Below are 24146 nucleotides of genomic sequence, written 5' to 3' on the forward strand. Positions count from 1 at the left end.
CAAAATGAACAAAGGCCCCCAAGAGTTTGGGTGTCTGTGTGTTCAGTGTTTAAACGTGAGTTGTGGCTAACAGCAGCTGTTGTATGTATGTGTGACTCTCTGAGTTTGTTACCGCTTATTAAGAAAGCATCTGAGAGTGTATCTCTGACTGTGTCCCTCCTTCTCCACAAAATCATACCGTTCAGTTACAACACGATTGCAAAAGCCACAATAAATACAAATGACACAACACAATGATAAAGCCACAACACAACTTCAAGCCACAAAAGACGAAACCGACTCAATAGAAGTGACAACGGAGCAAGTTAAGACGACGCACCAACTTCTGAAAAACAAGGAGAAGTCATTTGATTAGAAATAAATAAATTGAAGAGATGCATAAAGGAGGTTATGGAAATTAGGAATCGAGGGACCAACACCATTAACAGGGACGCTGTCCGTCATCTGCGACGCGAGGGCAGAGAAAAGATACTGTATAGCAGGAACTTTATGTCGCAGGTAAATCTTTTGTTTAAATGTTGGTTGTTGTAGTTTTATAGAAAATTGCTTGAATGTTGAAAATGTGAGCAGAGAAGGTTTCCTCTTGTAAATTCAACCTAAAGTGTTGGTTGCACTTTATTCAAAAAGATGTGAAAGCATTGGCCATTAATTGTTGTTTACTTGTTTGTTTGTATTCAATTTTCATTTATACATAATTTCCTTACAAGAAATAACAGGAATACAGGAAACGTCCGCTGCAGTGTCCAGTATCCAGTATTTATTTCACAGTCACACTGTTTGACAAAAAAAAAAATTAAATTAAAAATACTGAATGGATTTCAACTCACTAAATCGTTTCGTATCATCCATCCAACCATCCGTTTTCTACCGCTTATCCCTTTCGGGGTCGCGGGGTGTGCTGGTGCCTATCTCAGCTACAATCGGGCGGAAGGCGGGGTACACCCTGGACAAGTCGCCACCTCATCACAGGGCCAACACTATCATATTGTTCTAAAATAATAAATTCCGTGAATTATATCAACAACCACACATATCGACTCTAATCGTTGTTAAAATGAATTGTTACACCCCTAAAATGTACACTTTATTCAAGTAGTGTTAGTGTTTAAATGTGTACATTTGCACTTTATATTAGTGTTAGTGTGGTACATGTATAAATGTACACTTTGTACTAGTAGTGTACATCTATAAATGTACACTTTATACTAGTAGTGTTAGTGTGGTGCATCTATAAATGTACACTTTATACGAGTAGTGTAAGTGTGTACATCTATAAATGTACACTTTATACTAGTATTGTTAGTGTGGTACATGTATAAATGTACACTTTATAGAAGTAGTGTAAGTGTACATTTTTAAATTAACACTTTTTACAAGCAGTGTTGGTATGCACATGTTTGAATGCAATTCATACATGTACAGTTTGTACATTCATTGAATGTACAGTTTACAAATAGTGTTAGTGTGTATATGTATAAATGTATAGTTGTTACATGTGTTATTGTGTACATGTATGAATGTACAGTTTATACTAATAGTGTTAGTTTGTACATGTATGAATGTACACTTTATAAAAGTACTGTTAGTGTGGTACATATGTAAATGTACACTTTATACAGGTAATGTAAGTGTGGTACATGCATAAATGTATACTTTACACAATAAGTATTAGTGTGTACATGTATAAATGTACACTTAATAAAAGTAGTTTACATTTGGTACATGTATGAATTTACATTTGCATATACGTATTTGAGTACGCTTTCTGGTTATTGTGCTAAATGTTAATGCATGCAATGATCAACAAAGTAAATTTATAATATGTTTCTTTCTTTACACAGATTTTTGGCTTTTTAAATGTGATCCTTTGGGCAGGTAACTGTTGGTTCATCTACAAGGAGACTTCCTTCCACAAAGACCCCAATCCGCCTACCACCGTGGAGGAAGGAGGGGCCCCGGGACCCTAAGCATCTCTCAAGCATGTCTGTAGTAATAGTAATACTATTATTATTATTAACATGTCACTGTACACAAAGCAGAAATACTCTGCCCAACACTGGTTCTACAAAATGAAGTTCTCATTTGACTACGCAGCTTTTTTTATTCTTACTAACGAGGCCTTTTTTTCATTATACCTTTCATTCATCATGCTGCAACTTTATTGTTAAAAGACAAAGCAACAAAAAATCATGACCTAGGATGTGTACTCGAGGTTCCATGTAGAAATTCAATCTGCCCATTCGCTTCCACAGAAGTACTGTATTTTGTCTTAAAGACAAAAGATCAAGTTGATCTATCAGCTTTTTGTTAATTGACAACAATATTGACCTGTTTCAGCTGTGGTATGAATGGAGAGAAAATTGTGTCTTGTTATGCAACCAAAAAAATGGGTTTGTCACAAAAAATATTAGCAAACAAAAAAATGGATTCTATTTTAACAAAAAAGTTTTGGTTGCAAATCCTTTTTTGGTTACCACTCAACTCGAATCTTGTGGGCGGGGCCTTTTCTGTACAATGCTATGTTAGAATCCTTTATATGAGTCAGCATCGCTCACCCCTAATCTTCTGTATTTTCAAGCAATGGGTTAATGAGGCCTTATTGAGTGTGTGGCACACTCACTGGCTGTATTGACACTGAATTGGTGTTTCATAATAGCTCCACCTGCCATCTTCTCAATCATTATGTTTGACCTGCAAATAAAATTAATGATTAGCAAATATTATGTCTTCCTTTTTTATATATATATATATATAAATTAATAGCTGTGCAATTCTGGTCAATGAGCCAAGTGATAACACTAAAAAGGTGCGTTTACCTTATTTAGTGCTACAGATCATAATGATCCCACACTTGGGAATTATTCTTTTTTCTTAGTCCAATTTACATTAATAATGGCGACAAAAACCGATGACAAACATGCCACTCCTCTGACTTTGTTCAGTGCGATCTGTTACTTGTGAGCTGATTAGAAGCGTTTTCAAACAAAAACAGCACACACACAGCAGCTGTATCGGTGACATGTTTTTTTCCATAAAGTGACGCACACATCGAAGGAAACAGTATCAGTCCTTGTGTTTCCTAATGTATCGATGCTTTAGTATCGTTTGACGCATCACATTTATTTGACCTCCAAACGTGATGAGGGCGGAAGTAGTCAGCAGTCACACCATCATACCAGACTGACAAAGAACATTCTAACATATTGTTCAGAGGAGGCCCCACCCACAAGATTGAGGTTACGTTGTTTCCATGATTTTTGTTTGCGGATGTTTTTTTTGTTTGTTTGCATAAAACACATTTCTCTCTATAGGTATAAAACTGATATGCATGTTTTCATAATTTCAGTAAAAAAGGAATATCGTGCAAATCGTAAAATATATGTGCAAACATTTGCAAATAACCAAAGTAATTCCTCCAAATGTACTCATTCACATAAATATTTGTAATTAACGTAAGTATTTCCTTGTCTAAAGCAGGTCAACAAAGAGAAAGACTGCTGTGCTAAAAGAAAGCTACTTACTGCGTGCTAGCATGTAATCTGCATGACGACTACTGCACCTGCCTGCTACCAATATGGAACATGTTTTATTTACAGACAAAATAACTACTGACTTCTAGATTTATTATATTAGCAGCTAATCAACACTCACACTGACAGAAGACTATGATTATTTTTATATCTTTATTTTGCAAGCGAATGTACATGTTTGTCCTTCGAGTTGTAATATGAATTGGTAAGGTTGTTCCCACTCGTGTATTTATATGCAGCTTGATCAGGAACAAAGCCTGCTGACTTTTGTCCAACCAATTCTTTGTTTTTTAACAACAGTTTTACGTTTAGTTTGTTTTCCATATATCATCTTCTTAATGCTAATGCTAATTGGAAAAAGTAAGGAAGTATTTGATGTGTACTATTGACAAACTGCTATGTGCTTGATGGAGTGATCACAAGTAAAATGTGTTACTTCATCTTGTGTGGGTCTGTCACAAATGTTTCATCCTTCTCTCCAAAGAATGCTTTCATGAAACATTTGATTTGAACAAAGTTTGTCAATCATATTCCATCACATCACATGTTTCTTGTACAGCAGCACATCTGACTCGTTTCTAGTACTGGTACTTGCAGTTTATTGTACTTGTAGTACTTAGTAGCAAAAATCTGTGTAAGCCTTGTTGAAATTGCTTCGTTCATTATTATCTTACTTTTTTGAGCGTATATATGAGAACCCCAACATGCACAAAAATTCACTCATTTTGCAGGCGCTTCAGCTCCAGTGAAATATTTTATATTTTTGGGGGCTCGAACGCAAAATTTTTAAACTGACTTAATAGGACTCCCTTAAAAGTTAGAGCTATTGTCATAGAGAAGTTTCTTAAGCGCAAAAATTATCATTAAAGTGGGCAGGTTTTTTTTAATTTGCAATTACAATTTATTAAAATTTAAGAAACTTTATTATTATCATTAATATAGCTAGAATATATTCATTTTAGCACTGTGAAATTGTATGTAAATTTATTTTTCATAAAGTTCATTTCTGTAGTAAGTACATCCATATTCACATATTTAGGGCCCGCACGGCCCATTGCAAAAGGACTCCCACAGGGAGTCCTTATGCAATGGGACATAAGGACCTATTGTTTTTCGATCGTTTTATTCTTTCTTATTATTATTCTTCCGCAGCTTTGCGCACTACTTTGACCCCCTTAACATGCTTCAAAACTCACCAAATTTTACACACACATCAGTAATATACGGCAAAACTTTTTATCAAAAAACCAAACCTCAAAACTCAAAATTGCGCTCTAGCGCCCCCTAGGAAAAAAAAAACAGACTGCCTGTAACTCCCACTAGGAAGGTCGGAGAGACATGAAACAAAAACCTCTATGTAGGTCTGACTTAGACCTAGTTCTCATAATTGTATGTCTTCGGGCTAAAATCAACAGGAAGTTGGCAATTCCCCCTTCAAGACAAAAAAGTACTAAAAACAGTCACTTTTGCCTCTTTGAGCTGTAATTTGACCCCCTTAACATGCTTCAAAACTCACCAAACTGAACACACACATCAGGACTGGCTAAAACTGTGATCTAATGAAAAAACCTAACCCCAAATCTAAAAATTGTGCTCTACAGCAATTTTTTCATAAAACGCACAAAAAACTGCTCCTAGGATGAAAAAAATTACAAAACTGCCTGTTACTCCCACTGGGAAGGTCGGAGAGACATGAAACAAAAACCTCTCCGTAGGTCTCACTTAGACCTACATTTCATAAATTGACTACCCCCAGCAAAAATCACCAGGAAGTTTGCTATTCCCCCTTCAAAACAATTTTTTTGTAAAAACCAGTCACCTTCCTTCAAAAACGAACTCCTCTGAGCGCGTTTGTCGTTTCGCCTTCAAACTAACACAGGAGAGACATTGAACCCTTGTGATTACAACAACAGAAGCGCTTTTTAATTAACTGCTCCGGTTTTGATTTTATGACCCTTCAAAGACCCGCTGCGCTGATGCTGCTGCAATGCTGTTTTTTTAAGATGGCTGCTTAAAAGCAGGAAGCACCAACGTGCCCACACAATGCAGACAAGGTAGGTACACTAGACAAAAGTCTTGGGACACTTCAGACTACAAGTAGACAAAAGTATTGGGACACTTAGGACTAGCACCTGCCAAATACGCGGGCCCGAACAACGCTGCTTGCAGCTTTAATTAGTTTTGATATCTGTGCTGAGCGAGAGTTGGTCAGATGACCCGGCGAACCGTCTTTGAACTGGAAGCACACTGCATCTTTTTGTGCCAAAGTGTTTTTTTCCTTGAAAGTTTATTTCAAGGAAAAATAATCAGTCCTATGCAAATCTGATAACTTTGAATTTTCATATATATATATATATATATATATATTAATATATGAAAGTAAAAACAAGCTAAATATGTTAAGCTTGTGTCCCCATGCATCTTTTTCACTTTCTAATACGCGTCTGACTTGAACTATAATTATATGATACTTATTTATATTGACAATTGTGCTGTTTTAGGATGCATTATTGTTCAATGAAGGACACATAGTTTACAGTCGTGGGCAAAGGTTTACAAACACTTGTAAAGAACATAATGTCATGGCTGTCTTGAGTTTCCAATAATTTCTACAACTCTTATTTTTTTTGTGATAGAGTGATTGGAGCACATACTTGTTGGTCACAAAAAACTTTCATGAAGTTTGGTTCTTTTATGAATTTATTATGGGTGTACTGAAAATGTGACCAAATCTGCTGGGTCAAAAGTATACATACAGCAATGTTAATGTTTGGTTACATTGGCAAGTTTCACTGCAATAAGGCGCTTTTTGTAGCCATCCACAAGCTTCTGGTTGAAATTTTGACAAAATTGGTGCAGTTCAGCTAAATTTGTTGGTTTTCTGACATGGACTTGTTTCTTCAGCATTGTCCACACATTTAAGTCAGGACTTTGGGAAGGCGATTCTAAAACCTTAATTCTAGCCTGATTTAGCCATTCCTTTACCACTTTTGACGTGTGTTTGGGGTCATTGTCCTGTTGGAACACCCAACTGCGCCCAAGACCCAAACCTTCTGGCTGATGATTTTAGGTTGTTCTGAAGAATTTGGAGGTAATCCTCCTTTTTCATTGGCCCATTTACACTCTCCCTGTGTTAAATCACCAAAAATGATCCCCAGGCGCGGCCACCGCTGCTGCCCACTGCTCCCCTCACCTCCCAGGGGGTGATCAAGGGTGATGGGTCAAATGCAGAGAATAATTTCGCCACACCCTAGTGTGTGTGTGACAATCATGGGCACTTTAACTTTAACTTAACTGTAAAGCACCAGTACCATTGGCAGCAAAACAGGCCCAGAGCACAATGCTACCACCACCATGCTTGACGGTAGGTTGGTGTTCCTGGGATTAAAGGCCTCACCTTTTCTCCTCCAAACCTATTGCTGTGTATTGTGGCCAAACAGCTCAATTTTTGTTTCTAAATCAGGCTATAATTAACGTTTTAGAATGGCCTTCCCAAAGTTCTGACAATGCTGAAGAAACAAGTCCATGTCAGAAAACCAACACATTGTGCTGAACTGCACTAATTTTGTCAAGAGGAGTGGTTAAAAATTCAACCAGAAGCTTGTGGATGGCTACCAAAAGCGGCTTATTGCAGTGAAACTTGCCAAATATTAACATTGCTGTATGTATACTTTTGACCCAGCAGATTTGGTCAGACATTTTCAGTAGACTCATAATAAATTAATAAAACAACTAAACTTCATGAATGTTCTTTGTGACAAACAAGTATGTGCTCTAATCACTCTATCACAAAAAACTAAAGGGTTGTAGAAATTATTGGAAACTCAAGTCGGCCACGACATTATGTTCTTTACAAGTGTATGCAAACTTTTGACCACGACTGTATACATGTATGTCTTGGTTGTGTGCTTAGCTGTTGTGTAGCTGCTAGCTCTGAGTAGCCTATAGCCTACCATGGTTACCTTTGGTAAATTACTTGACTTAAAATTAAGCAAAGTCCAAAGTTTTGTGCTTACTGGAGGACATTTAGATGCTAACTGACTGGCCAGCTTTGCACAAGTAAATAGGCTGCGGGACTCTTTTTATCAGAGCTTATAAAGGAGTTTTTAGATGCAGACCGATATTATCCAATACTTGTTTTTTTGTGCTGATATTAGACCAATATCCCATCGTGACAACCCTAATAGCTACTGTTTGTTTAAGACAAGATGTTTGCTGTTTAAGCACTTAAAAGGATTATGAAGGGCAAAGTGGATCACTGTAGAACACTCACTCACCATGATTGCTTTTTTTCCTTTCACAAATGCACATACATTTTTGCTTTCTTCAAAATATTTCGATTTTTATTCCACATTCATGTTATTGAAAGTACTGAAGCGAGTGTATAATTAAAAAAAAAAAGTATATTTGTGCATTGGCTGTTAAAAGTATTGACACTGAAGATCAAAGTGAAGGAAGTTTGAGGGTCATAAAATAAGTAATATCAGAAGCAAAATTCGCCATTGTGTTTCATTTTAATTAATACGAATATATTTATTTTTAAACGACGAGTGACAAAAGACACAATTTCAGTACTTTGCTAGCGATTATCAAACAAAAATGATGTGATTGTTTTGTTTCCGTAAGAACGCGCACGCCTGTCCTCGCCTGTCGCGAGCGCGACTTGTGACGTCAGCGTCTTGCCGCGCAGTGATGATGGCGGCACGTGAACGCGCAGTGAAAGTAATGGCTGCTGTGGATCGGCGGGTTCCTAGCCTCGATGATTTCGTGGGTCAAAGCTGGACTGCCTGGACCCAGTGGGCTGCCGTGACAGCACCCGACGGTAAGACGACACAATTACGCTACGAGCGGTTGCCAGGAAGGCGTTTAATAAAAAAGAGCGGGCTTTATTTTCGCGTAAAGCGGGGGCAGAGCTAGCCATGTTACCCAAACAAAGACTCTGCCGGGTCCTAGCGCTGGGTGGGTAACATGTCGGCTGCCATCTGATTATGTTGACATGCTAACTAAATGGCACCATTGTAGTTTCCACTCTATTGTCACAGCTCTGCCTAAACTCCCACTCGGTGTTTATCGGATGTGCTCAGATTGACGGAAGAAAGCTGGACAGTAGTGTGTCAGATTCAAGCTAGTGTTGGAAGTGGTCAACTTCTTGTCGTGAACAGCTAAGCTAGGTCGCTAGCAGTTAGCACGATGCTGCTAATGCTAGTGAGACACAGGTGACAGGGGAGGAGTCTGATGATGTTGCTCGCCCATCTTTTGCTATTAACGACACTCTTCTTTTCTATTCTGCTTTACTACAGTAGCTTCCATAGCTACATCTACTGTATTCTTGTTCACCGTGTTGTGCTCCCGAGAAATCATACACTACATCAAATAAATCATATATACATGATTTGTGTATGCGATGTGACTTCTAGTCCCTCCAACCGGTCACATGTCTCAATGTATTGCTTCCAACCTGCATACAAACGACTCTTACCACATTTGACAGTTTATGTAACTTAGCGTAGGGTTAGCTTTTGATTGATTGATTGAGACTTGTATTAGTAGATTGCACAGTACAGTACATATTCCGTACAGTTGACCACTAAATGGTAACACCATGCACCTCCTGGTACCCTAGCACCTCAAAAACCCTCAAATCTCAACTCCAAACATCCCAGAACAAGCTAGTCAGATTACTTCTAGACCTCCACCCCAGATCCCACCTCACTCCTACCCTCTTCTCCAAAGTGGGCTGGCTCAGGGTGGAGGACAGAGTAAAACAACTTGCACTGAGCCTAGTCTATAAAATCCGCTACACCTCCCTGACACCGAAGTACGTGTCAAACTACTTCCTTAACGGAAATGACCGCCATAACCACAACACCAGAGAGAGCTCCACTAACCACGTTAAACCCAGATTCCGATCTAACAAAGGTCTTAACTCATTCTCTTTCTATGCCACATCAATATGGAATGCACTCCCAACAGGTGTAAAAGAAAGTGCATCTCTATCCTCCTTCAAAACCGCACTAAAAGAACAACTCCAGGCAACTTCAACCCTAAACTAACACCCTCCCTTCCACATCATACCTCTTCGGGTTGTAAATAATCAAATGTAGACACTTTTTCTTATACTTTCTGATCTCTCTCTCTGTGTCCACTACTTGCTGTACATATCCTACCAAGTCAGTCCTAGACTGTTTCAATGTCCATTTCTCTGATGATGCAATTGTTGATGACTGAAGTGTTGATACCAGCCAAACCTAACCCCCCCCACCCCCTCCATATCCCACACCCCGGATTGTAAATAATGTAAATAATTCAATGTATATACTCTGATGATTATCTTGTGTGATGACTGTATTATGATGATAGTATATATCTGATAGTATATATCTGTATCATGAATCAATTTAAGTGGACCCTGACCTAAACAAGTTGAAAAACTTATTTGGGTGTTACCATTTAGTGGTCAATTGTACGGAATATGTACTTCACTGTGCAATCTACTAATAAAAGTTTCAATCAATCAATCAAAAACCCGAATAAGTTTTTCAACTTGTTTAAGTCGGGGTCCACGTTAATCAATTCATGGTATAAATATATACTATCAGCATAATACAGTCATCACACAAGTTAATCATCAGAGTATATACATTGAATTATTTACATTATTTACAATCCGGGGGGGGACGTGGAGGGGTTTGGGGCGGGGGGGTTAGGTAATATCATCTGAGAAATGGACATTGAAACAGTGTAGGTCTTACTTTGTAGGATATGTACAGCGAGCAGTGAACACAGTGAGCTCAGAAAGCATAAGAACAAGTATATACATTTGATTATTTACATTTGATTACCGTATTTGTCGGACTATAAGTCACAGTTTTTTTCATAGTTTGGCCGGGCTCCAGTGTGACTTATATATGTTTTTTTCCTTCTTTATTATGCATTTTCGGCAGGTGCGACTTATACTCCGGTGCGACTTATACTCCGAAAAATACGGTAATTACAATCCGGGGAGGTGGGATGTGTTGGGGTGTTAGTCTAGGGTTGTAGTTGCCTGGAGGTGTTCTTTTAGTGCGGTTTTGAAGGAGGGTAGGGATGCACTTTCTTTTACACTTGTTGGGAGTGCATTCTGGGGTTGATGTGTGCGGGAATGTTTGCACCCTTTCAAGTCATGAACTTTAAACACGTTCAATTTCCTAACGTGCCTCACTTCTTACTGAAAATGTTTGGAACGTGTTTGTTTTAGGTCCTGATGTGGATGATTGCAGTAAAAATGGCGAAAAGGCTGCAGAGGCAATGTCACTCAGTAAGGAGGGTAAGTTTGCTAAGTTGTCCTCGACAATTGAAGATGTTTATTTGGAAATGTTGTGTTACGAGGAGCATTCTAAACCTGACTCTTGTCAGATCCTTGTAGTTAGCTGAGCTCCACACAGGGATCTGGGACTTCTCAATAGGAGATGTATTTGAGAAGGCGGGGCCTTGTAAAAAAAATCATTGTATGTGATTGGAGAAACCACTTGTCCGTTATCTTGAATGACGTGCTACTTGAACCACTCACATCGAAATCAACCCATGACGCTGATGTGAGCGACGCTGGGAAATCCAAAACAGAACAGCCGACATATTGGATAACGACAGAGCGAAAAGTTTGAGAACTTTTACTGAAACAACGCAGCAATGTCAGTAGAAGATCGATGTCGCAAAACAGTTGCAATAGCAGAATCAATGTCAATACACGACTCCTCGCTGCGTGCCGCCATTGTTGTTTGAATCAAACAGTCGCTTCGGCGCTACGTCACATCTATTAAATCCCGCCCGGCGATCCTGATTGGTTCATTATTTGTTGCTATCTTGAAGGAATTTGCATTGCCCTTGAGCCCAGGCCCTTGAGCCCAGACCCTTGTGTGGAGCTCAGCGAACTACAAGGATCTGGCGAGAGTCAGGTTAGAGTATTCTAGTCAGTCCAGACCAGCAGTCTAACTTTCATTACCATTAGTAAGGCCCTAATGCATTTAGGCTGTGTCCACACGAACACAAATAGGTTAAAAAACGCATATCCAGGGTTAAAACGATCTCCACCGGCACAAGCGTAGTTTCTAAACTGTGTCTGTCTACGCACAAACGCATACACCTGCTGTCATGCACTTTTTGTTCATCAAAAGCCTGGAAAAGCAACAAAAGTTGACGTGGTAGAATTACACGATCACCTCTGTTATTATAATGTTTATATTGATATACTAGACATACAATGCAGGGTTTCTCTTTAATGTAACTGATTCCTTCAAATTCATAGCCGCCACACCTTGAAAATAAATTTCTGTATACAATGTATTGTGGTCTCCAGAAGAAGTCACACAAAGTTTGATGCTATGTTTAAGTTTTATTGCAAATCTTATGCTAACAACCAGCACAATTCCAAAAGGTTTTACCTCTTGTGCAAGCACTATAGTCTCCGTACTTCCCGGGACACTCAACAACACTTCTTCATTCTCCGCCAATTGGCTTTCAGGCACGTTTGTGATCATGGGAAAGATTAACATCAAATCAAAACGACGCGAACATAAAACATTACCTCCAGCAGATTGTTACATTATGAATGAAGGTATATACAGCGTATTATTTGCACACTTTTGTCTTGTGATGTACCCAAAAGTATATATCATCAAAAAAGACTTTGATCACCGAAAACAGCGCTGCCGAAACCAGATGTAAACAAGACGCACGTCATTGTCTGAAGCGTAGTCCGCCTATTTGCGGACAGCGATCTACAGAATGTCCAAATATTAAGAAGACAGTGGCGGCTCTTAAGGAAGCGAACGTTTAACTGGAGCAGCAACGCGGACACCCGAGGGACAGAGTCTTTAAACACGAGTTCATTCTATGATGACACAAGAAAAAAATGCTAGATTTGTCGTTTTTAATAGTCATTAAGTCTCTAGACACTTGACAAATTCCCAACAAAGTACATTGTACAATAAGCAGCAACAATTGAAAGTATGGCAAAATGATATACAAATATGTTAATACTAATTAATAACAGATTTGTTTTTAAATTAATATATAATTTTTTTGAGCGTTTTTAAAGAAAAACATATAAGAAGTTATGTAAATGATGTGATGATGTCATGGTAACCATTAAGGGTGTAACGGTACACAAATATCTCGGTTCGGTACGAACCTCGGTTTAGAGGTCACGGTTCGGTTCATTTTCGGTACAGTAAGAAAACAACAAAATATAATTTTTCTGGTTATTTATTTACCAAATTTGCAAACAATGGCTTTATCTTTTTAACATTGGAAACACTATAATAATTCTGCCCAAAAATAGGAATAGCTCTGTGTGTGATGGATGTGAGCCACCACTAGGCTGATCAGTGCAACAGCAGGCAGTCATTAATGCTAAGGATAATAATTACATACATATACACACAGGGTCCATTGCCAGGGTTAATGTGGTCAACATATCCAGTATAAAACAAGTACAATGGAATTTTTTTTCCAGCACAAACCCGTTCAAGAATCATTTTACAGGGTTACGGAACAGGAACGCTGATGGGTTGCCTCGAGGCACTCCATAAAAGACTATGCCTCATAATTACGCCCCTATCAGCACATGTATCTTTCAATCAATCAAAGTTTATTTACATAGCACTTAATCATAAATGCCTCAAAGGGCTGCAAAAACCTTAACGACATACATGGCTCTGATCCCACATCCGGGCAAGAAAAAACTGTACCCAATGGGAACAATGAGAAACCTTGGACGGGACCGCGTCGCCTCGCCCTGCGGGATTACTGGTGCAATGGATGCCGAGTGGATGCAGTTAATAATTTGATTCCAGTCCATAGGGAGGTCAGCAGGGGACCCTCTTGCATGTAGACAGGTCGTAGCATCGAGACATCACCGACTGGTGCATAGAGGAGTGGTCCACCCCGGGTCCGGACATGAAACAGCTAGCGGATCTTCCGTGGAAACTGATCCGTGGCCACCTGATAACTTCTCCGCGCAGGAGGGGAGCAGAGCAGAAAAGAGAGATGACAGATCAAATGGTCTAAAAGGGGTGTATTTAAAGACTAGGATGTATAAATGTGTTTCAAGATGGGATTTGAATGCTTCTACTGAGGTAGCATCTGCAAATGTTACCGGGCATCCCAGAGTACTGAATAGTAAACGCTCTATAGCCAGCAGACTTTTTTTGGGCTCTGGGAATTACTAATAAGCCAGAGTTCTTACAACGCAAATTTCTGGCAGGGACATATGCTACAATACAATCAGCAAGGTAGGCTGGAGCTTGACTGTTTAGTATCTTAAGTGCACAGGAAGCCAGTATAGGTGTAATATGATCAAACTTTCTTGTTCTTGTCAAAAGTCTAGCAGCCACATTTTGTACCAACTGTTATCTTTTAATGCTAGCCATAGGGGCACCTGAATATAATACGCTACAGTAATTGAGACGAGACGTTACGAACGCATAATTAATGATCTCGGTGTCGCTTGTGGACAAAATGGGACACATTTTACCGATATTACGGAGGTAAAAGAAGGCTGTTTTAGTAACACTCTTAATATGTGGCTCAAACGAGAGAGTTGGGTCGAAGATAATACCGAGATTCTTTATCGAGTCACTTTGTATAATTATTTTGTGGTGGTATTAGTACAAAAGTGCCGGTGTCTAGCAGGACTGATAATCAATATTTTCCGTTTTCTTAGCGTTAAAATGCAAAAAGTTGCTAGACATAGATTGTTTGATGTCATTTAGACACGCCTCCAGATGACTATAATCTGGCGTATTGGTCAGCTTTAGGAGCATATAAAGTTGGCTGTTATTAGCAAAACAGTGAAAGCTAACACCGTATTTGCGTGTGATGTTGCCTAGCGGCAGCATACACATACTGCAGGTTGCTGGGCCAAGAACCAAACCCTGTGGAACTGTGCACGTTATGCGAGACGCACTGCATCCTTTCAGTAAGATAGGAGTTAAACCAAGAAAAGGCTAAGTCTGACATACCAATATGTGTTTTAATACTTTAACATAATGTTATGATCAACGGTATTGAAAGCAGCACTCTTGCCAATCAAAGGGAAACCCTACAATGACATGTACATTATCTTTAAAACCAGCCTGCACTTACACAAGCCCTGCATGGTAACATTGTGAATCTTTTTTAAGTGTCTAAAGCGTGCATAAGCGCCTGTGCTGCTGAAACCCAACACTGGTCGTAATATAACGTTTAATCAGCAACATTGTGATATAATACATGTGCAGTGAAGTGTATATTATTTTTAAAATCACCGTACACTAACAAGGAGCCAAGGAAACCTCTTGAATGTTTAGGTTACTAAAGCGTACGGATGTGCGTGTGCCGCTGCAAAACTCTCGTGGAATTATAATGCATTTAGTCATCAATATTGTGATACATGTGCAATGAAGTGTACATTGTCTTTAACATCAGTTAGTGGCTTGGGTGCGTTATACGCGCACACGATCACGCCCACCCCAATCTACACAAATCGAACCAACACACGTAAATTAACTTCAAGATCTGTCGTTAAATAAGGATCAAAAACATGAGATAATGGTGTCCCATCGGCTGGCGGTCCGACAGCAATCGTATCCAAAACAGCGCATCGTCATTGGCGCTGGCAGGAGTTTTGCAAAGCCCTTTTTGATGCGTTTTTTTTGTTGATGTTGAATGAAAATAGCAACATGTTTATATTCAAACACACAATAGGTCTTCTTATAATGTGTTTTATTTATGTCAGCAAGGCAGTGTTGCTGAGCTTTGGAAATGACACAACCGTGACGTCATCAGAGGAGTACAAGTCTCTGTTTGTGTGATGTACACTCATAATCTGGCCAACGTTTGCAAAAGTGTGCGTATTTAAGGACAAAAGTATGCATTTGCATGTGGACGCATTTGCATGTGGACGAGAGGCCTAAACACAGAGATAAGTATGCATTTATTAAGTATACGTGTTCGTGTGGACATGGCCTTAATTTGTTTCCGATTCCATTTTTTAAAATCTTTTACACTTATTTTTACATTATAGAGGATGTGCCTTTTGTGTAATAAATAAAATGACATTAATTAGATTTAATTTAAATGTATTTGGGATGGTCCGTTGAGATGCTGCATCTCTTTTTCAAATACAGAAAACATTAAACATACAATAATATCAAACACACTGCTCTACCACTTCCACATCACACCTGCTCACAAACATTAACATAAACTTTTGCGACAGATTACAATAAACCAAAAAACAGTACATCAAGAGCAACATAACGCAATTTCAATATCAGAAACAAGAACAAATGCCAAAATCCTTACATTTGTGAAATAAATCATGGGACAATTTTGACCAATTTTTTAACATAAATGTGCCAATTGGTGCTTTAAGTACTAATTTGTTTTAATTATTCGATTTTATTTAAAGTTTTTGGTTCCCAATTCGATTCAGGGACACTTATTTTTTTTAGAGTGATACAAACCGAAACGATTGAGTGAGTTGAAATTGACTCAGTAACTTTTTAACAAACAAAATTCAACCAGTGTGACTGTGAAATAAATAATGAATACTGGACACTGCAGGTGAAGTTTTCGATATTTCTGTTATTTCTTGTAATGGAAGTTTGTATAAATGAAAAATTAATACAAGCAAGTAAACAATTAATGGCCAATGCGTTCACATCTTATTTGAATAAAGTGCAACCAACACTTTAGGTTGAATTAACAAGAGCAAACCTTTTCTGTTCTCATTTTCAACATTCAAGCAATATTTAATAAAACTATAGTAACCAACATTTTAAGAGTAGATTTACCTGCTAAATAAGAGTTCCCAGACACGGCAATACAGTATCTGTTCTCTGCCCTGGCGTCGCCGATGAAGGACCACGTCCTAGATGTGCAGAATCATGTATGCCCCTCATCCAAATTGATTGTGTTGTCCCCTTGATTTCTAATTCCATAGACTCCTTAATCCATCTTTTCTGTTTATTTGTTTTTGATGAAAGGACTTTTCCTTGGCTGACAGTTGTTGTGTTGTTGCTTCATGTGGTGTTCCGGAAGTCATTGCGTTTCCGTAGCTTGCGCCGCTGTCACTTCGTTGTGTTGGCCGCATCCTTTGTGGCTTAAAGTTGTGTCGCGACTTTATATTATGGTGTTGTTGTTTGTCTTTGTTTTTATTTTTTGTTTTTGCAATTGTGCTGTAGCTGAAAGTTGTTGTATTGTAATTAATGATATTTTCTTGTGGCATTTGTGATTCTTATGACCTTTCCTGACCTCAGTAGCTTTCCGCAATAATTGTTTTGATGACACCATAGACGGGCAGACAGACCTAACGTATAACGTCCTTATCTTTAAAAGTGCTAAACTTCATATAAAGTTTTCCGTTCTAAAATCTAATGGTTTCCTTTTTCTGGTATCGATAAATTTGACGATTCCCTTTTAAAACGTTCTTAGATCGATACCTCTATTACGGAAGGCAAACTTGCCGATCACAGACCAATGTACTGTATTTTCCGCACTATAAGGCGCACCGGATTATAAGGCGCACCTTCAATGAATGGCCTATTTTAAAACTTTGTTGTTATATAAGGCGCACCGCATTATAAGGCGCATAGAATAGACGCTACAGTAGAGGCTGGGGTTGAGACCTGTTGTGGCTCAATATTGGTCCATATATAAGGCGCACCGGATTATAAGGCAGTGCGCCTTATAATCAGCTTTTGAGAAAATTGGAGGTTTTTAGGTGCGCCTTATAGTGCGGAAAATACGGTAGTTGAATTTAAGGCAGTGATTTTCAAACTGGTATGTGTACAACTTACTAAACACAGTCCACAATACAGTAAAATGTGTTTACTGCCTCAATGTTGACATTAGACCAATTGCATTTACTGCTTGCTCACCTTATTCTCTGATTGGTTAGACTTTGAGAAAGGCGGACTGCACAGCTTGTTGAAGACAGGGCAGCACTCTTATCAATTATAGACCAAAAATGCGCAGGTGTTTAATCAGATTGGTAGTGTACCCTTGTCACAAATGTTTCACTGCTCAAACTGTTTTTTGTTTTTTTTTAATAAGAAAAAGAGCCAAAGTTTTGAATGGTGCCGCATACTTGCACATCTCTTACTGCTTCTTCTTTATTGGAATTTGCTGCGTTTTCTTAGTCTGTATTCGGTGGTGCTTTTTCATTTGTGTTAAGCAACTGTTTCTTCCAGTCAGCGGAACTACGAATCTACTTGTAAAAATTAGGACGGTTCTGAGAGAATCGCATGTTGGTTCCGTTGTTTGCAATCGATGCTTGATGCCCAACCCTACTTCCAGCCCAGGAGGACTGGGCGATATGGACCAAAACTGATATTGCGTTATTTTTAGTCCGAATACGGTATATATCTTGGGGGGGAAAAAACTGGAAATTGCTTACGGTTTCCTCAGTGTTTTACAGCTATATAACCAGTGTTGAGTAAGGTACTCTGATTATTTTTGTTCTAAGTAGTAATATGTTGTTTATTCTTATAAATTAATCAGTTTGCCGTTACTATGTTAAAGCAGTGTCGTTCATTTTGGTTGGTTGGTTGGTTGGTTGATTTATATCGAACATGTATGCAATTACAAATGATATATCATATTGTTTACACATTTACATTTCTCTTTACAACATGTTCGAAAATGAGTCGGAAGAAGCCAATCCTATTTAATCCTACCCCTTTTCCAATTTATAGCAATTTAGTAGCACATATTCACTTCCTGTTCTCATTTTGTGACACAATTCATATCAATGCATACAACAGATCTCTTAATAATAGTTAAATCAGTTATGGTTCACATATTAGATTAATTTATAATTTTTAATAAGGTTCAAAATGTTAATCAAAATTGTTCTTCCTTGTACTTTGTAAACATTTTTAGTTTGAACAGCCTCTTAAACTGGGTCATCTTAATACATTGTTTAACTTCTTTATTTAATCCATTCCATAATTTAATTCCACATACTGATATGCTAAAGGTTTTTTAAGTGTTGTACGTGCATACAAATGTTTTAAATTAGATTTTTCTATGAGCTTATATTTCTCCTCTTGTTGAGAAGAATTGTTGTACATTCTTGGGTAGCAGGTTATAGTTTGCTTTGTACATCATTTTAGCTGTTTGCAAATGCACCAATTAATTGAATTTCAATATGTTTGATTTTATAAAGGGTTTGTATGTTCTTTATATCCAACATTACATATTATTCTAATTGATTTTGTTTGTAACACCGTTGGTGAATGAAGTGTACTTGTGTAGTTATTTCCCTTTATTTCTGCACAATAACTCAGATATTGTAACACTAGTGAGCAGGAGAGAATATGAAGTGATATTTGGTCAAGTACATTTTTTGCTTTATTCATTATTGAAATATTTCTTGCCACTTCATGTTGTATATTTTTACATGAGATTTCCAGTTCATTTTCTCGCTCACTGTGGTGAAAGCTGCTGGCCGTTAAGTTTAAAATTACTTTTCAGCCTCCCAGCCGCTATACTACGGTCGCTAAGTTCGCACAGGCTATGGGGAGAGGCACTTTTAAACCGAGGTGTAGCAAAACATTTGACACACAGGGCGAGCAGCAGAGAGTAACTATCGTTAGCTTTTGTACTAAGTCACTAACAGAAGTTAACAACCTAAACAGATGAGATTAGTGGTAAAGTCGCTACAAGGAGAGAGAGGTTCTAAAGCAAATTGGTGTACGTGTAAATAAAGCTGTAGTCACTCCCCAATTGTCAAATGCAGTCATTGTCCAAAGCATTGCATCACTGGGGAGTCAAAAAGTGGGCACCGTGCCGCTATATTTAAAAAAAAAATGTTGGATGTGTCATCAGAGAAGCCTCTATAAACACACAACGGGTGGAGATGAGTCAAATAGGAATGCCCTGAGCTTCGTATGTCAGGCCCAAAGAAGATCAAACCGCTTTAACGAAGGCACATCAAAAAGTACTGGTATGGCGGTATTTTCTCAAACATATACCACTTTCTAAAATATACAGGTGTTAGCTATAGTACCGGTAAATCACCCAGCAATTTGTTTGCAAAGCACAGCATTCTCTTTCCTCACTTACCGTTGGTAGATTTTGATGTTGTTTTAATCATAAAACGTCCTTTCAATTTTTATCCAAAATTCCCAATGGTTCGTCCTCGGACCTGATGAACAATCATTGAGACGAGAAAAGCCTCTTATCAGCCGCCAGTTATTTCGTTATGTCTTTGAAGTTTGGCCGTTAACAACGGGTTTCTTGCCTTGCTCCTGGATTGTTTGTTTCAGTGAGGTTGTTCTTCGCGCCACTGAAGTGGTCAAGGAAAGTTTCAAAATAGTCCAACACTTCAACAGCAGAGCTGAAGTAGTAGACCTGGTAGCCCTTCAGATAGAGGAATGTATGTACGCGTCACACAAAGCACTCTGCCTTAATAATACAAGCCACAACATGTGGTATTAGGCCTTAATTTAGCCATGCTCAAGCTTACTGCTTTGAATATGAACACGCTTATTACTTCACTTCATTTCACGCGCTTCATTCCATTTCTTCTCTCCTTCCCTTAAATTCCCTTGTTGGGATGCTCCTTCTTTTGGACCAAGTGAGGCCAAAAGTAAATCAAACCCAAAGACAAGTTAAAGAATTAAAGGCCACTACTGCGGTCTGATCTGTCTTGTGTTCAAGGTGTTGAACAACTGCGTATAATATACAGTATATAGTGACTTGCACGACATCATGTGTGACAGCAGTTTTAGCAGTATTTGGACTTTTGAAGTTGCCCTGTATTCAAACTACATCTATCATTTCCATTTTTTTTGTAATGTATGCGTATAGCAAATGTAAGCTTATTTACTTAGTCAGTTGTTTCGATATTTCCTTCATCAGGAGGGTATTGCCCTCAGAAGTATACACCCTAACAATCCTATTCTCTGTTCTTCTACAGACATGTCAATCTTTGGCCTGTACCCAGGTCACGATGACTTCTATCTTGTGGTGTGTAGCCACTGTGGTCAAGTTGTAAAGCCACAGGCATTTGAGAAGCACTGCGAAAGAAGACACGGCACTCTGGCCAAACTCTACGCGCGAATTCGGTCTCCTACTCCTGCTCCCCAGCCCCAGCAGAAGCCCCTTCATAGCCATTCTCCTTCTCATGGGACCGTTGCCAATCCATCTTCATCGTGGGATGGTCGAGGTCAAGCTGTCGGGTCAGCTCGACCATCTGCCCCTTCCACACCACCCCAGCATAGACCCGCCAAGAACTCAAAGGAAGGAGCACGGTAAGAATAAGGGGGAGTAAACAACAGAAGGCGAAAATGTTAGAAAAATTATCATTCTGTTGATACCTTTATGCTTCATAAAATATGATCAAAAGTCACCACCTCTGTTTGAAAACAAATACCGTATTTTTCGGACTATAAGTCGCAGTTTTTTTCATAGTTTGGCCGGGGGTGCGACTTATACTCAGGAGCGACTTATGTGTGAAATTATTAACACATTACCGTAAAATATCAAATAATATTATTTAGCTCATTCACGTAAGAGACTAGACGTATAAGATTTTGGTATTTAGTGATTAGGAGTGACAGATTGTTTGGTAAACATATAGCATGTTCTATATGTTATAGTTATTTGAATGACTCTTACCATAATATGTTACGTTAACATACCAGGCACGTTCTCAGTTGGTTATTTATACGTCATATAACGAACACTTATTCAGCCTGTTGTTCACTATTCTTTATTTATTTTAAATTGCCTTTCAAATGTCTATTCTTGGTGTTGGGTTTTATCAAATAAATTTCCCCCAAAAATGCGACTTATACTCCAGTGCGACTTATATATATGTTTTTTCCTTCTTTATTATGCATTTTCGGCCGGTGCGACTTATACTCCGGAGCGACTTATACTCCAAAAAATACGGTAAATAAATAATAGGGTGTAACAGTGCGCCTTGAATACAGTTCAATAAGTACTTCGGTTGTAAGGACATGGTTCGATACGTACCTCGGTTGTAAGGCCACAATTTGTTTCATTTTGGATACAGTAAGGGAATAAAATGCACAACATAAAACTGCTTAACTTTTATGTTGAATAATTGTTCAAATGAAACATAAAAAATAGTAATTCCCCAACAAATAAATAGAACAAATACAAAATATAGCATACAGAAAAAATCAAGGATTGGCACCCCTTTGATACAATTTGTGCATTGAAAATGCTAAAAGCAATCCAGTGTAGGTCAACATACTGTATTATAAGCAATAAAAGCTTTTTATTGGAGGTGACAAAGCAAATTTGTGTACCGGTAATATCTAATGTGATGTAAAATTGAATTTGATAGAATAAAATGCAGGCCAATAAAAACAGACTGTCTCATGTCCCCTGTAAACATGTCGACTAAAGAAAAAGATGAGTATGTATTGTCAACGGATGCTTATTTCGCTTCAGTAAAGAAACATACAAGTGTGTATCCTTTATTATATTTTATAAAGTTCAATTTACCCTTTTAGTAAACAGATATAAAGCATTGACCTGATTTCCTGATGTCATATTTTTGTGCTTTTATCAATTGTTGCTGTTACTTTTGCGTATTTATTGGATCAATACTGATCTAAGCGCTTTTTAAAAAAGTACTAATATTTATGTTTTAAAATACACTTTCTTTGTCACCAGACATTTCCCACTGGAAAAATCATCCCAAGGCAGTCACACAGATTCATCGATATTCAAGCAGCTGCCACCTCTGGAGCCACCTCTCAGCTCTCCTCCCCCGTCCCTTAGAGACCCTCCTTGGCCGCACGGAGACACCCCACCTGGTAGACCATCACACACGGAGAGGCCGGCCAGCCAAAGAAAGGATTCTTCTCCAGCCTCTGTGGTACCAAGCCACCGTATCCCCAGACCCTACAACAAAATGGCCTCCAGTAAGTAGAGGGAAGGTGCAAAACAAATGGGCGTTTGAAGGATTAATATTTATCTTGTAATAATAATCATGGCTATATTTCTATTATTATTTTTTGTCAAGTTTCAGTAAGAATCCTGGTGATCGTGTGACGTTCAACAGGAGTGTGTCTTTGTGTGTTCTCAGAAAGGGAGTGTGACTTGGACAAACACTGCGGTGTCCTGGACCCTGACAGGAAGAAAGTCTGCACTCGTCTCCTAACATGCAACGTAAACCACAAACTTCTTCTATTCGGACATAAAGGTTCACAGTACTGCCCGAAATGTCAGCCAGTTCGTCCACTTGCAAGAATAGTCAGAATACAGTTTGGAATATTTGATTCTGTACATGTTTTTTACTCAGGGTGCACAATAAATAACTGACAGGTATTTATCGGACTGATAGGAAGAATCATGATGTCATACCGATAAAGCCAATAACATTAATAAATAGCTATGGTTAGAACAAGAAAAAAAAACTGCTGGAGGTGTGTTAGGGTGAGCAAATCAAGCACTACTTTTCTCCTACCTCAGGTAGCTCAGATCAGCATGCTATAAACGCCCTGTAAACTGCTTCAAAGCCAGCCGCAAAGAAAGGTGTGCCCAAACTACAATTAAAGCTACATGTAAAATTTAATAGATATAAATAGGTTATTGGTATCTGTCTTGAGAAGCAGGAAGTTGTATCAGTATCAGCTTGGGGGGGTAATCCTGCATCCCTATTTTTTGCAATACATCACGAACGCTGCCTAATGGTCTCTTTACTTGATACATTCAGTCTTTGCTGTGCAGTCTTTGGTCAGATGACAGATATACTAGTAAATAAGATTTTCTTTTTATATTTTTGTTCTGGTCCAGAACACTAAGCTACAAGTGGGAAAATGCTCATTTAAGACTGCTGATCAGGAATTATGGTTTTAGCACAGCAGTTTTGTGTTGAAGTCTTTAAAACTGTTTATTTGGACATTGTTTTGTGTTAGAATACTTAAAAGCAGACATCAGTTATTTGTTGTCAGGATATATTGTATTGCAATAGCCTACTGTTGAAGAATTGAGGAAATCATTTTCCTCTGGGTCATTAATAGTATAAAACAAGGGCTGGAACGGTATCCAGAAATGTTTAGAATAAATTGATTAATTAAACACAAAAATAATGCTAAAATGTTGTAATCACACTACAAACGTGCAGTATTTTTAAGTACAAAGAATTGTGCAGGAACATCCACTGTTTCAAGCAAATATGAAAAAACAACTTATTTGTGTGTCTGAGTGACAATGTAAACATCCATTGTAAAACAATAATGTTCACTTGAGTGTCTTTTAACTTTTACTTTCTGAGAAGTAGTGTCTGCCACAGTGGACATGTTTTATCAGTTTGGAAAATGCTGTTTCTCTGAAAAGTTCAGCCTATTTCCCGCGGTGCACGTTTTTTTTTTGGTAATTTCCCTGCGTGAGGTGCGACGTGACCGGCTGGTTGCCTTGGAAACGCTCGGGACGAAAGTGCCGCGCTTTGCTTTGCAAAACGTAGACTTTCTTACCGCCGCCAAAGAGGTTATGTTTTCGCCAGGGTTTGTTTTTGTGTTTTGTTATCTACATAATTCAAACAGCTATGGATAGATTTTGATGATTTTTTCAGGAAATGTCCAAAAAAACAATTCCTCTCATCTACTACCA

The 24146-nt window shown here is 38.4% G+C and overlaps 2 protein-coding genes across 3 annotated transcripts in view; both read left to right on the forward strand.

Moving 5' to 3' along the window:
• The window catches only part of sypl2a (synaptophysin-like 2a), a 33773-nt gene extending 29803 nt beyond the window's left edge, over window positions 1-3970 (forward strand). The window contains exons 6-7 of one of the 2 annotated variants that reach the window (XM_061932185.1): window positions 1842-1982; window positions 3478-3970. In XM_061932185.1, coding sequence (XP_061788169.1) covers window positions 1842-1967 — 126 coding nt within the window. In that variant the 3' untranslated portion in view covers window positions 1968-1982; window positions 3478-3970. Of the gene's footprint in view, window positions 1-1841 lie in introns of both variants that reach the window. The other variant, XM_061932184.1, reaches the window with a different exon arrangement.
• A 4213-nt stretch (window positions 3971-8183) lies between these two features.
• The window catches only part of atxn7l2a (ataxin 7-like 2a), a 28485-nt gene continuing 12522 nt past the window's right edge, over window positions 8184-24146 (forward strand). Inside the window, exons 1-5 of the mRNA XM_061932617.1 lie at window positions 8184-8352; window positions 10768-10836; window positions 20476-20809; window positions 22206-22456; window positions 22621-22703. Of these exons, the coding sequence (XP_061788601.1) occupies window positions 8223-8352; window positions 10768-10836; window positions 20476-20809; window positions 22206-22456; window positions 22621-22703 (867 nt within the window). The 5' untranslated portion in view covers window positions 8184-8222. The remainder of the gene's footprint in view (window positions 8353-10767; window positions 10837-20475; window positions 20810-22205; window positions 22457-22620; window positions 22704-24146) is intronic.

Source organism: Nerophis lumbriciformis, linkage group LG38 (assembly GCF_033978685.3).
Source record: "Nerophis lumbriciformis linkage group LG38, RoL_Nlum_v2.1, whole genome shotgun sequence".
Lineage (NCBI taxonomy): Eukaryota > Metazoa > Chordata > Actinopteri > Syngnathiformes > Syngnathidae > Nerophis > Nerophis lumbriciformis.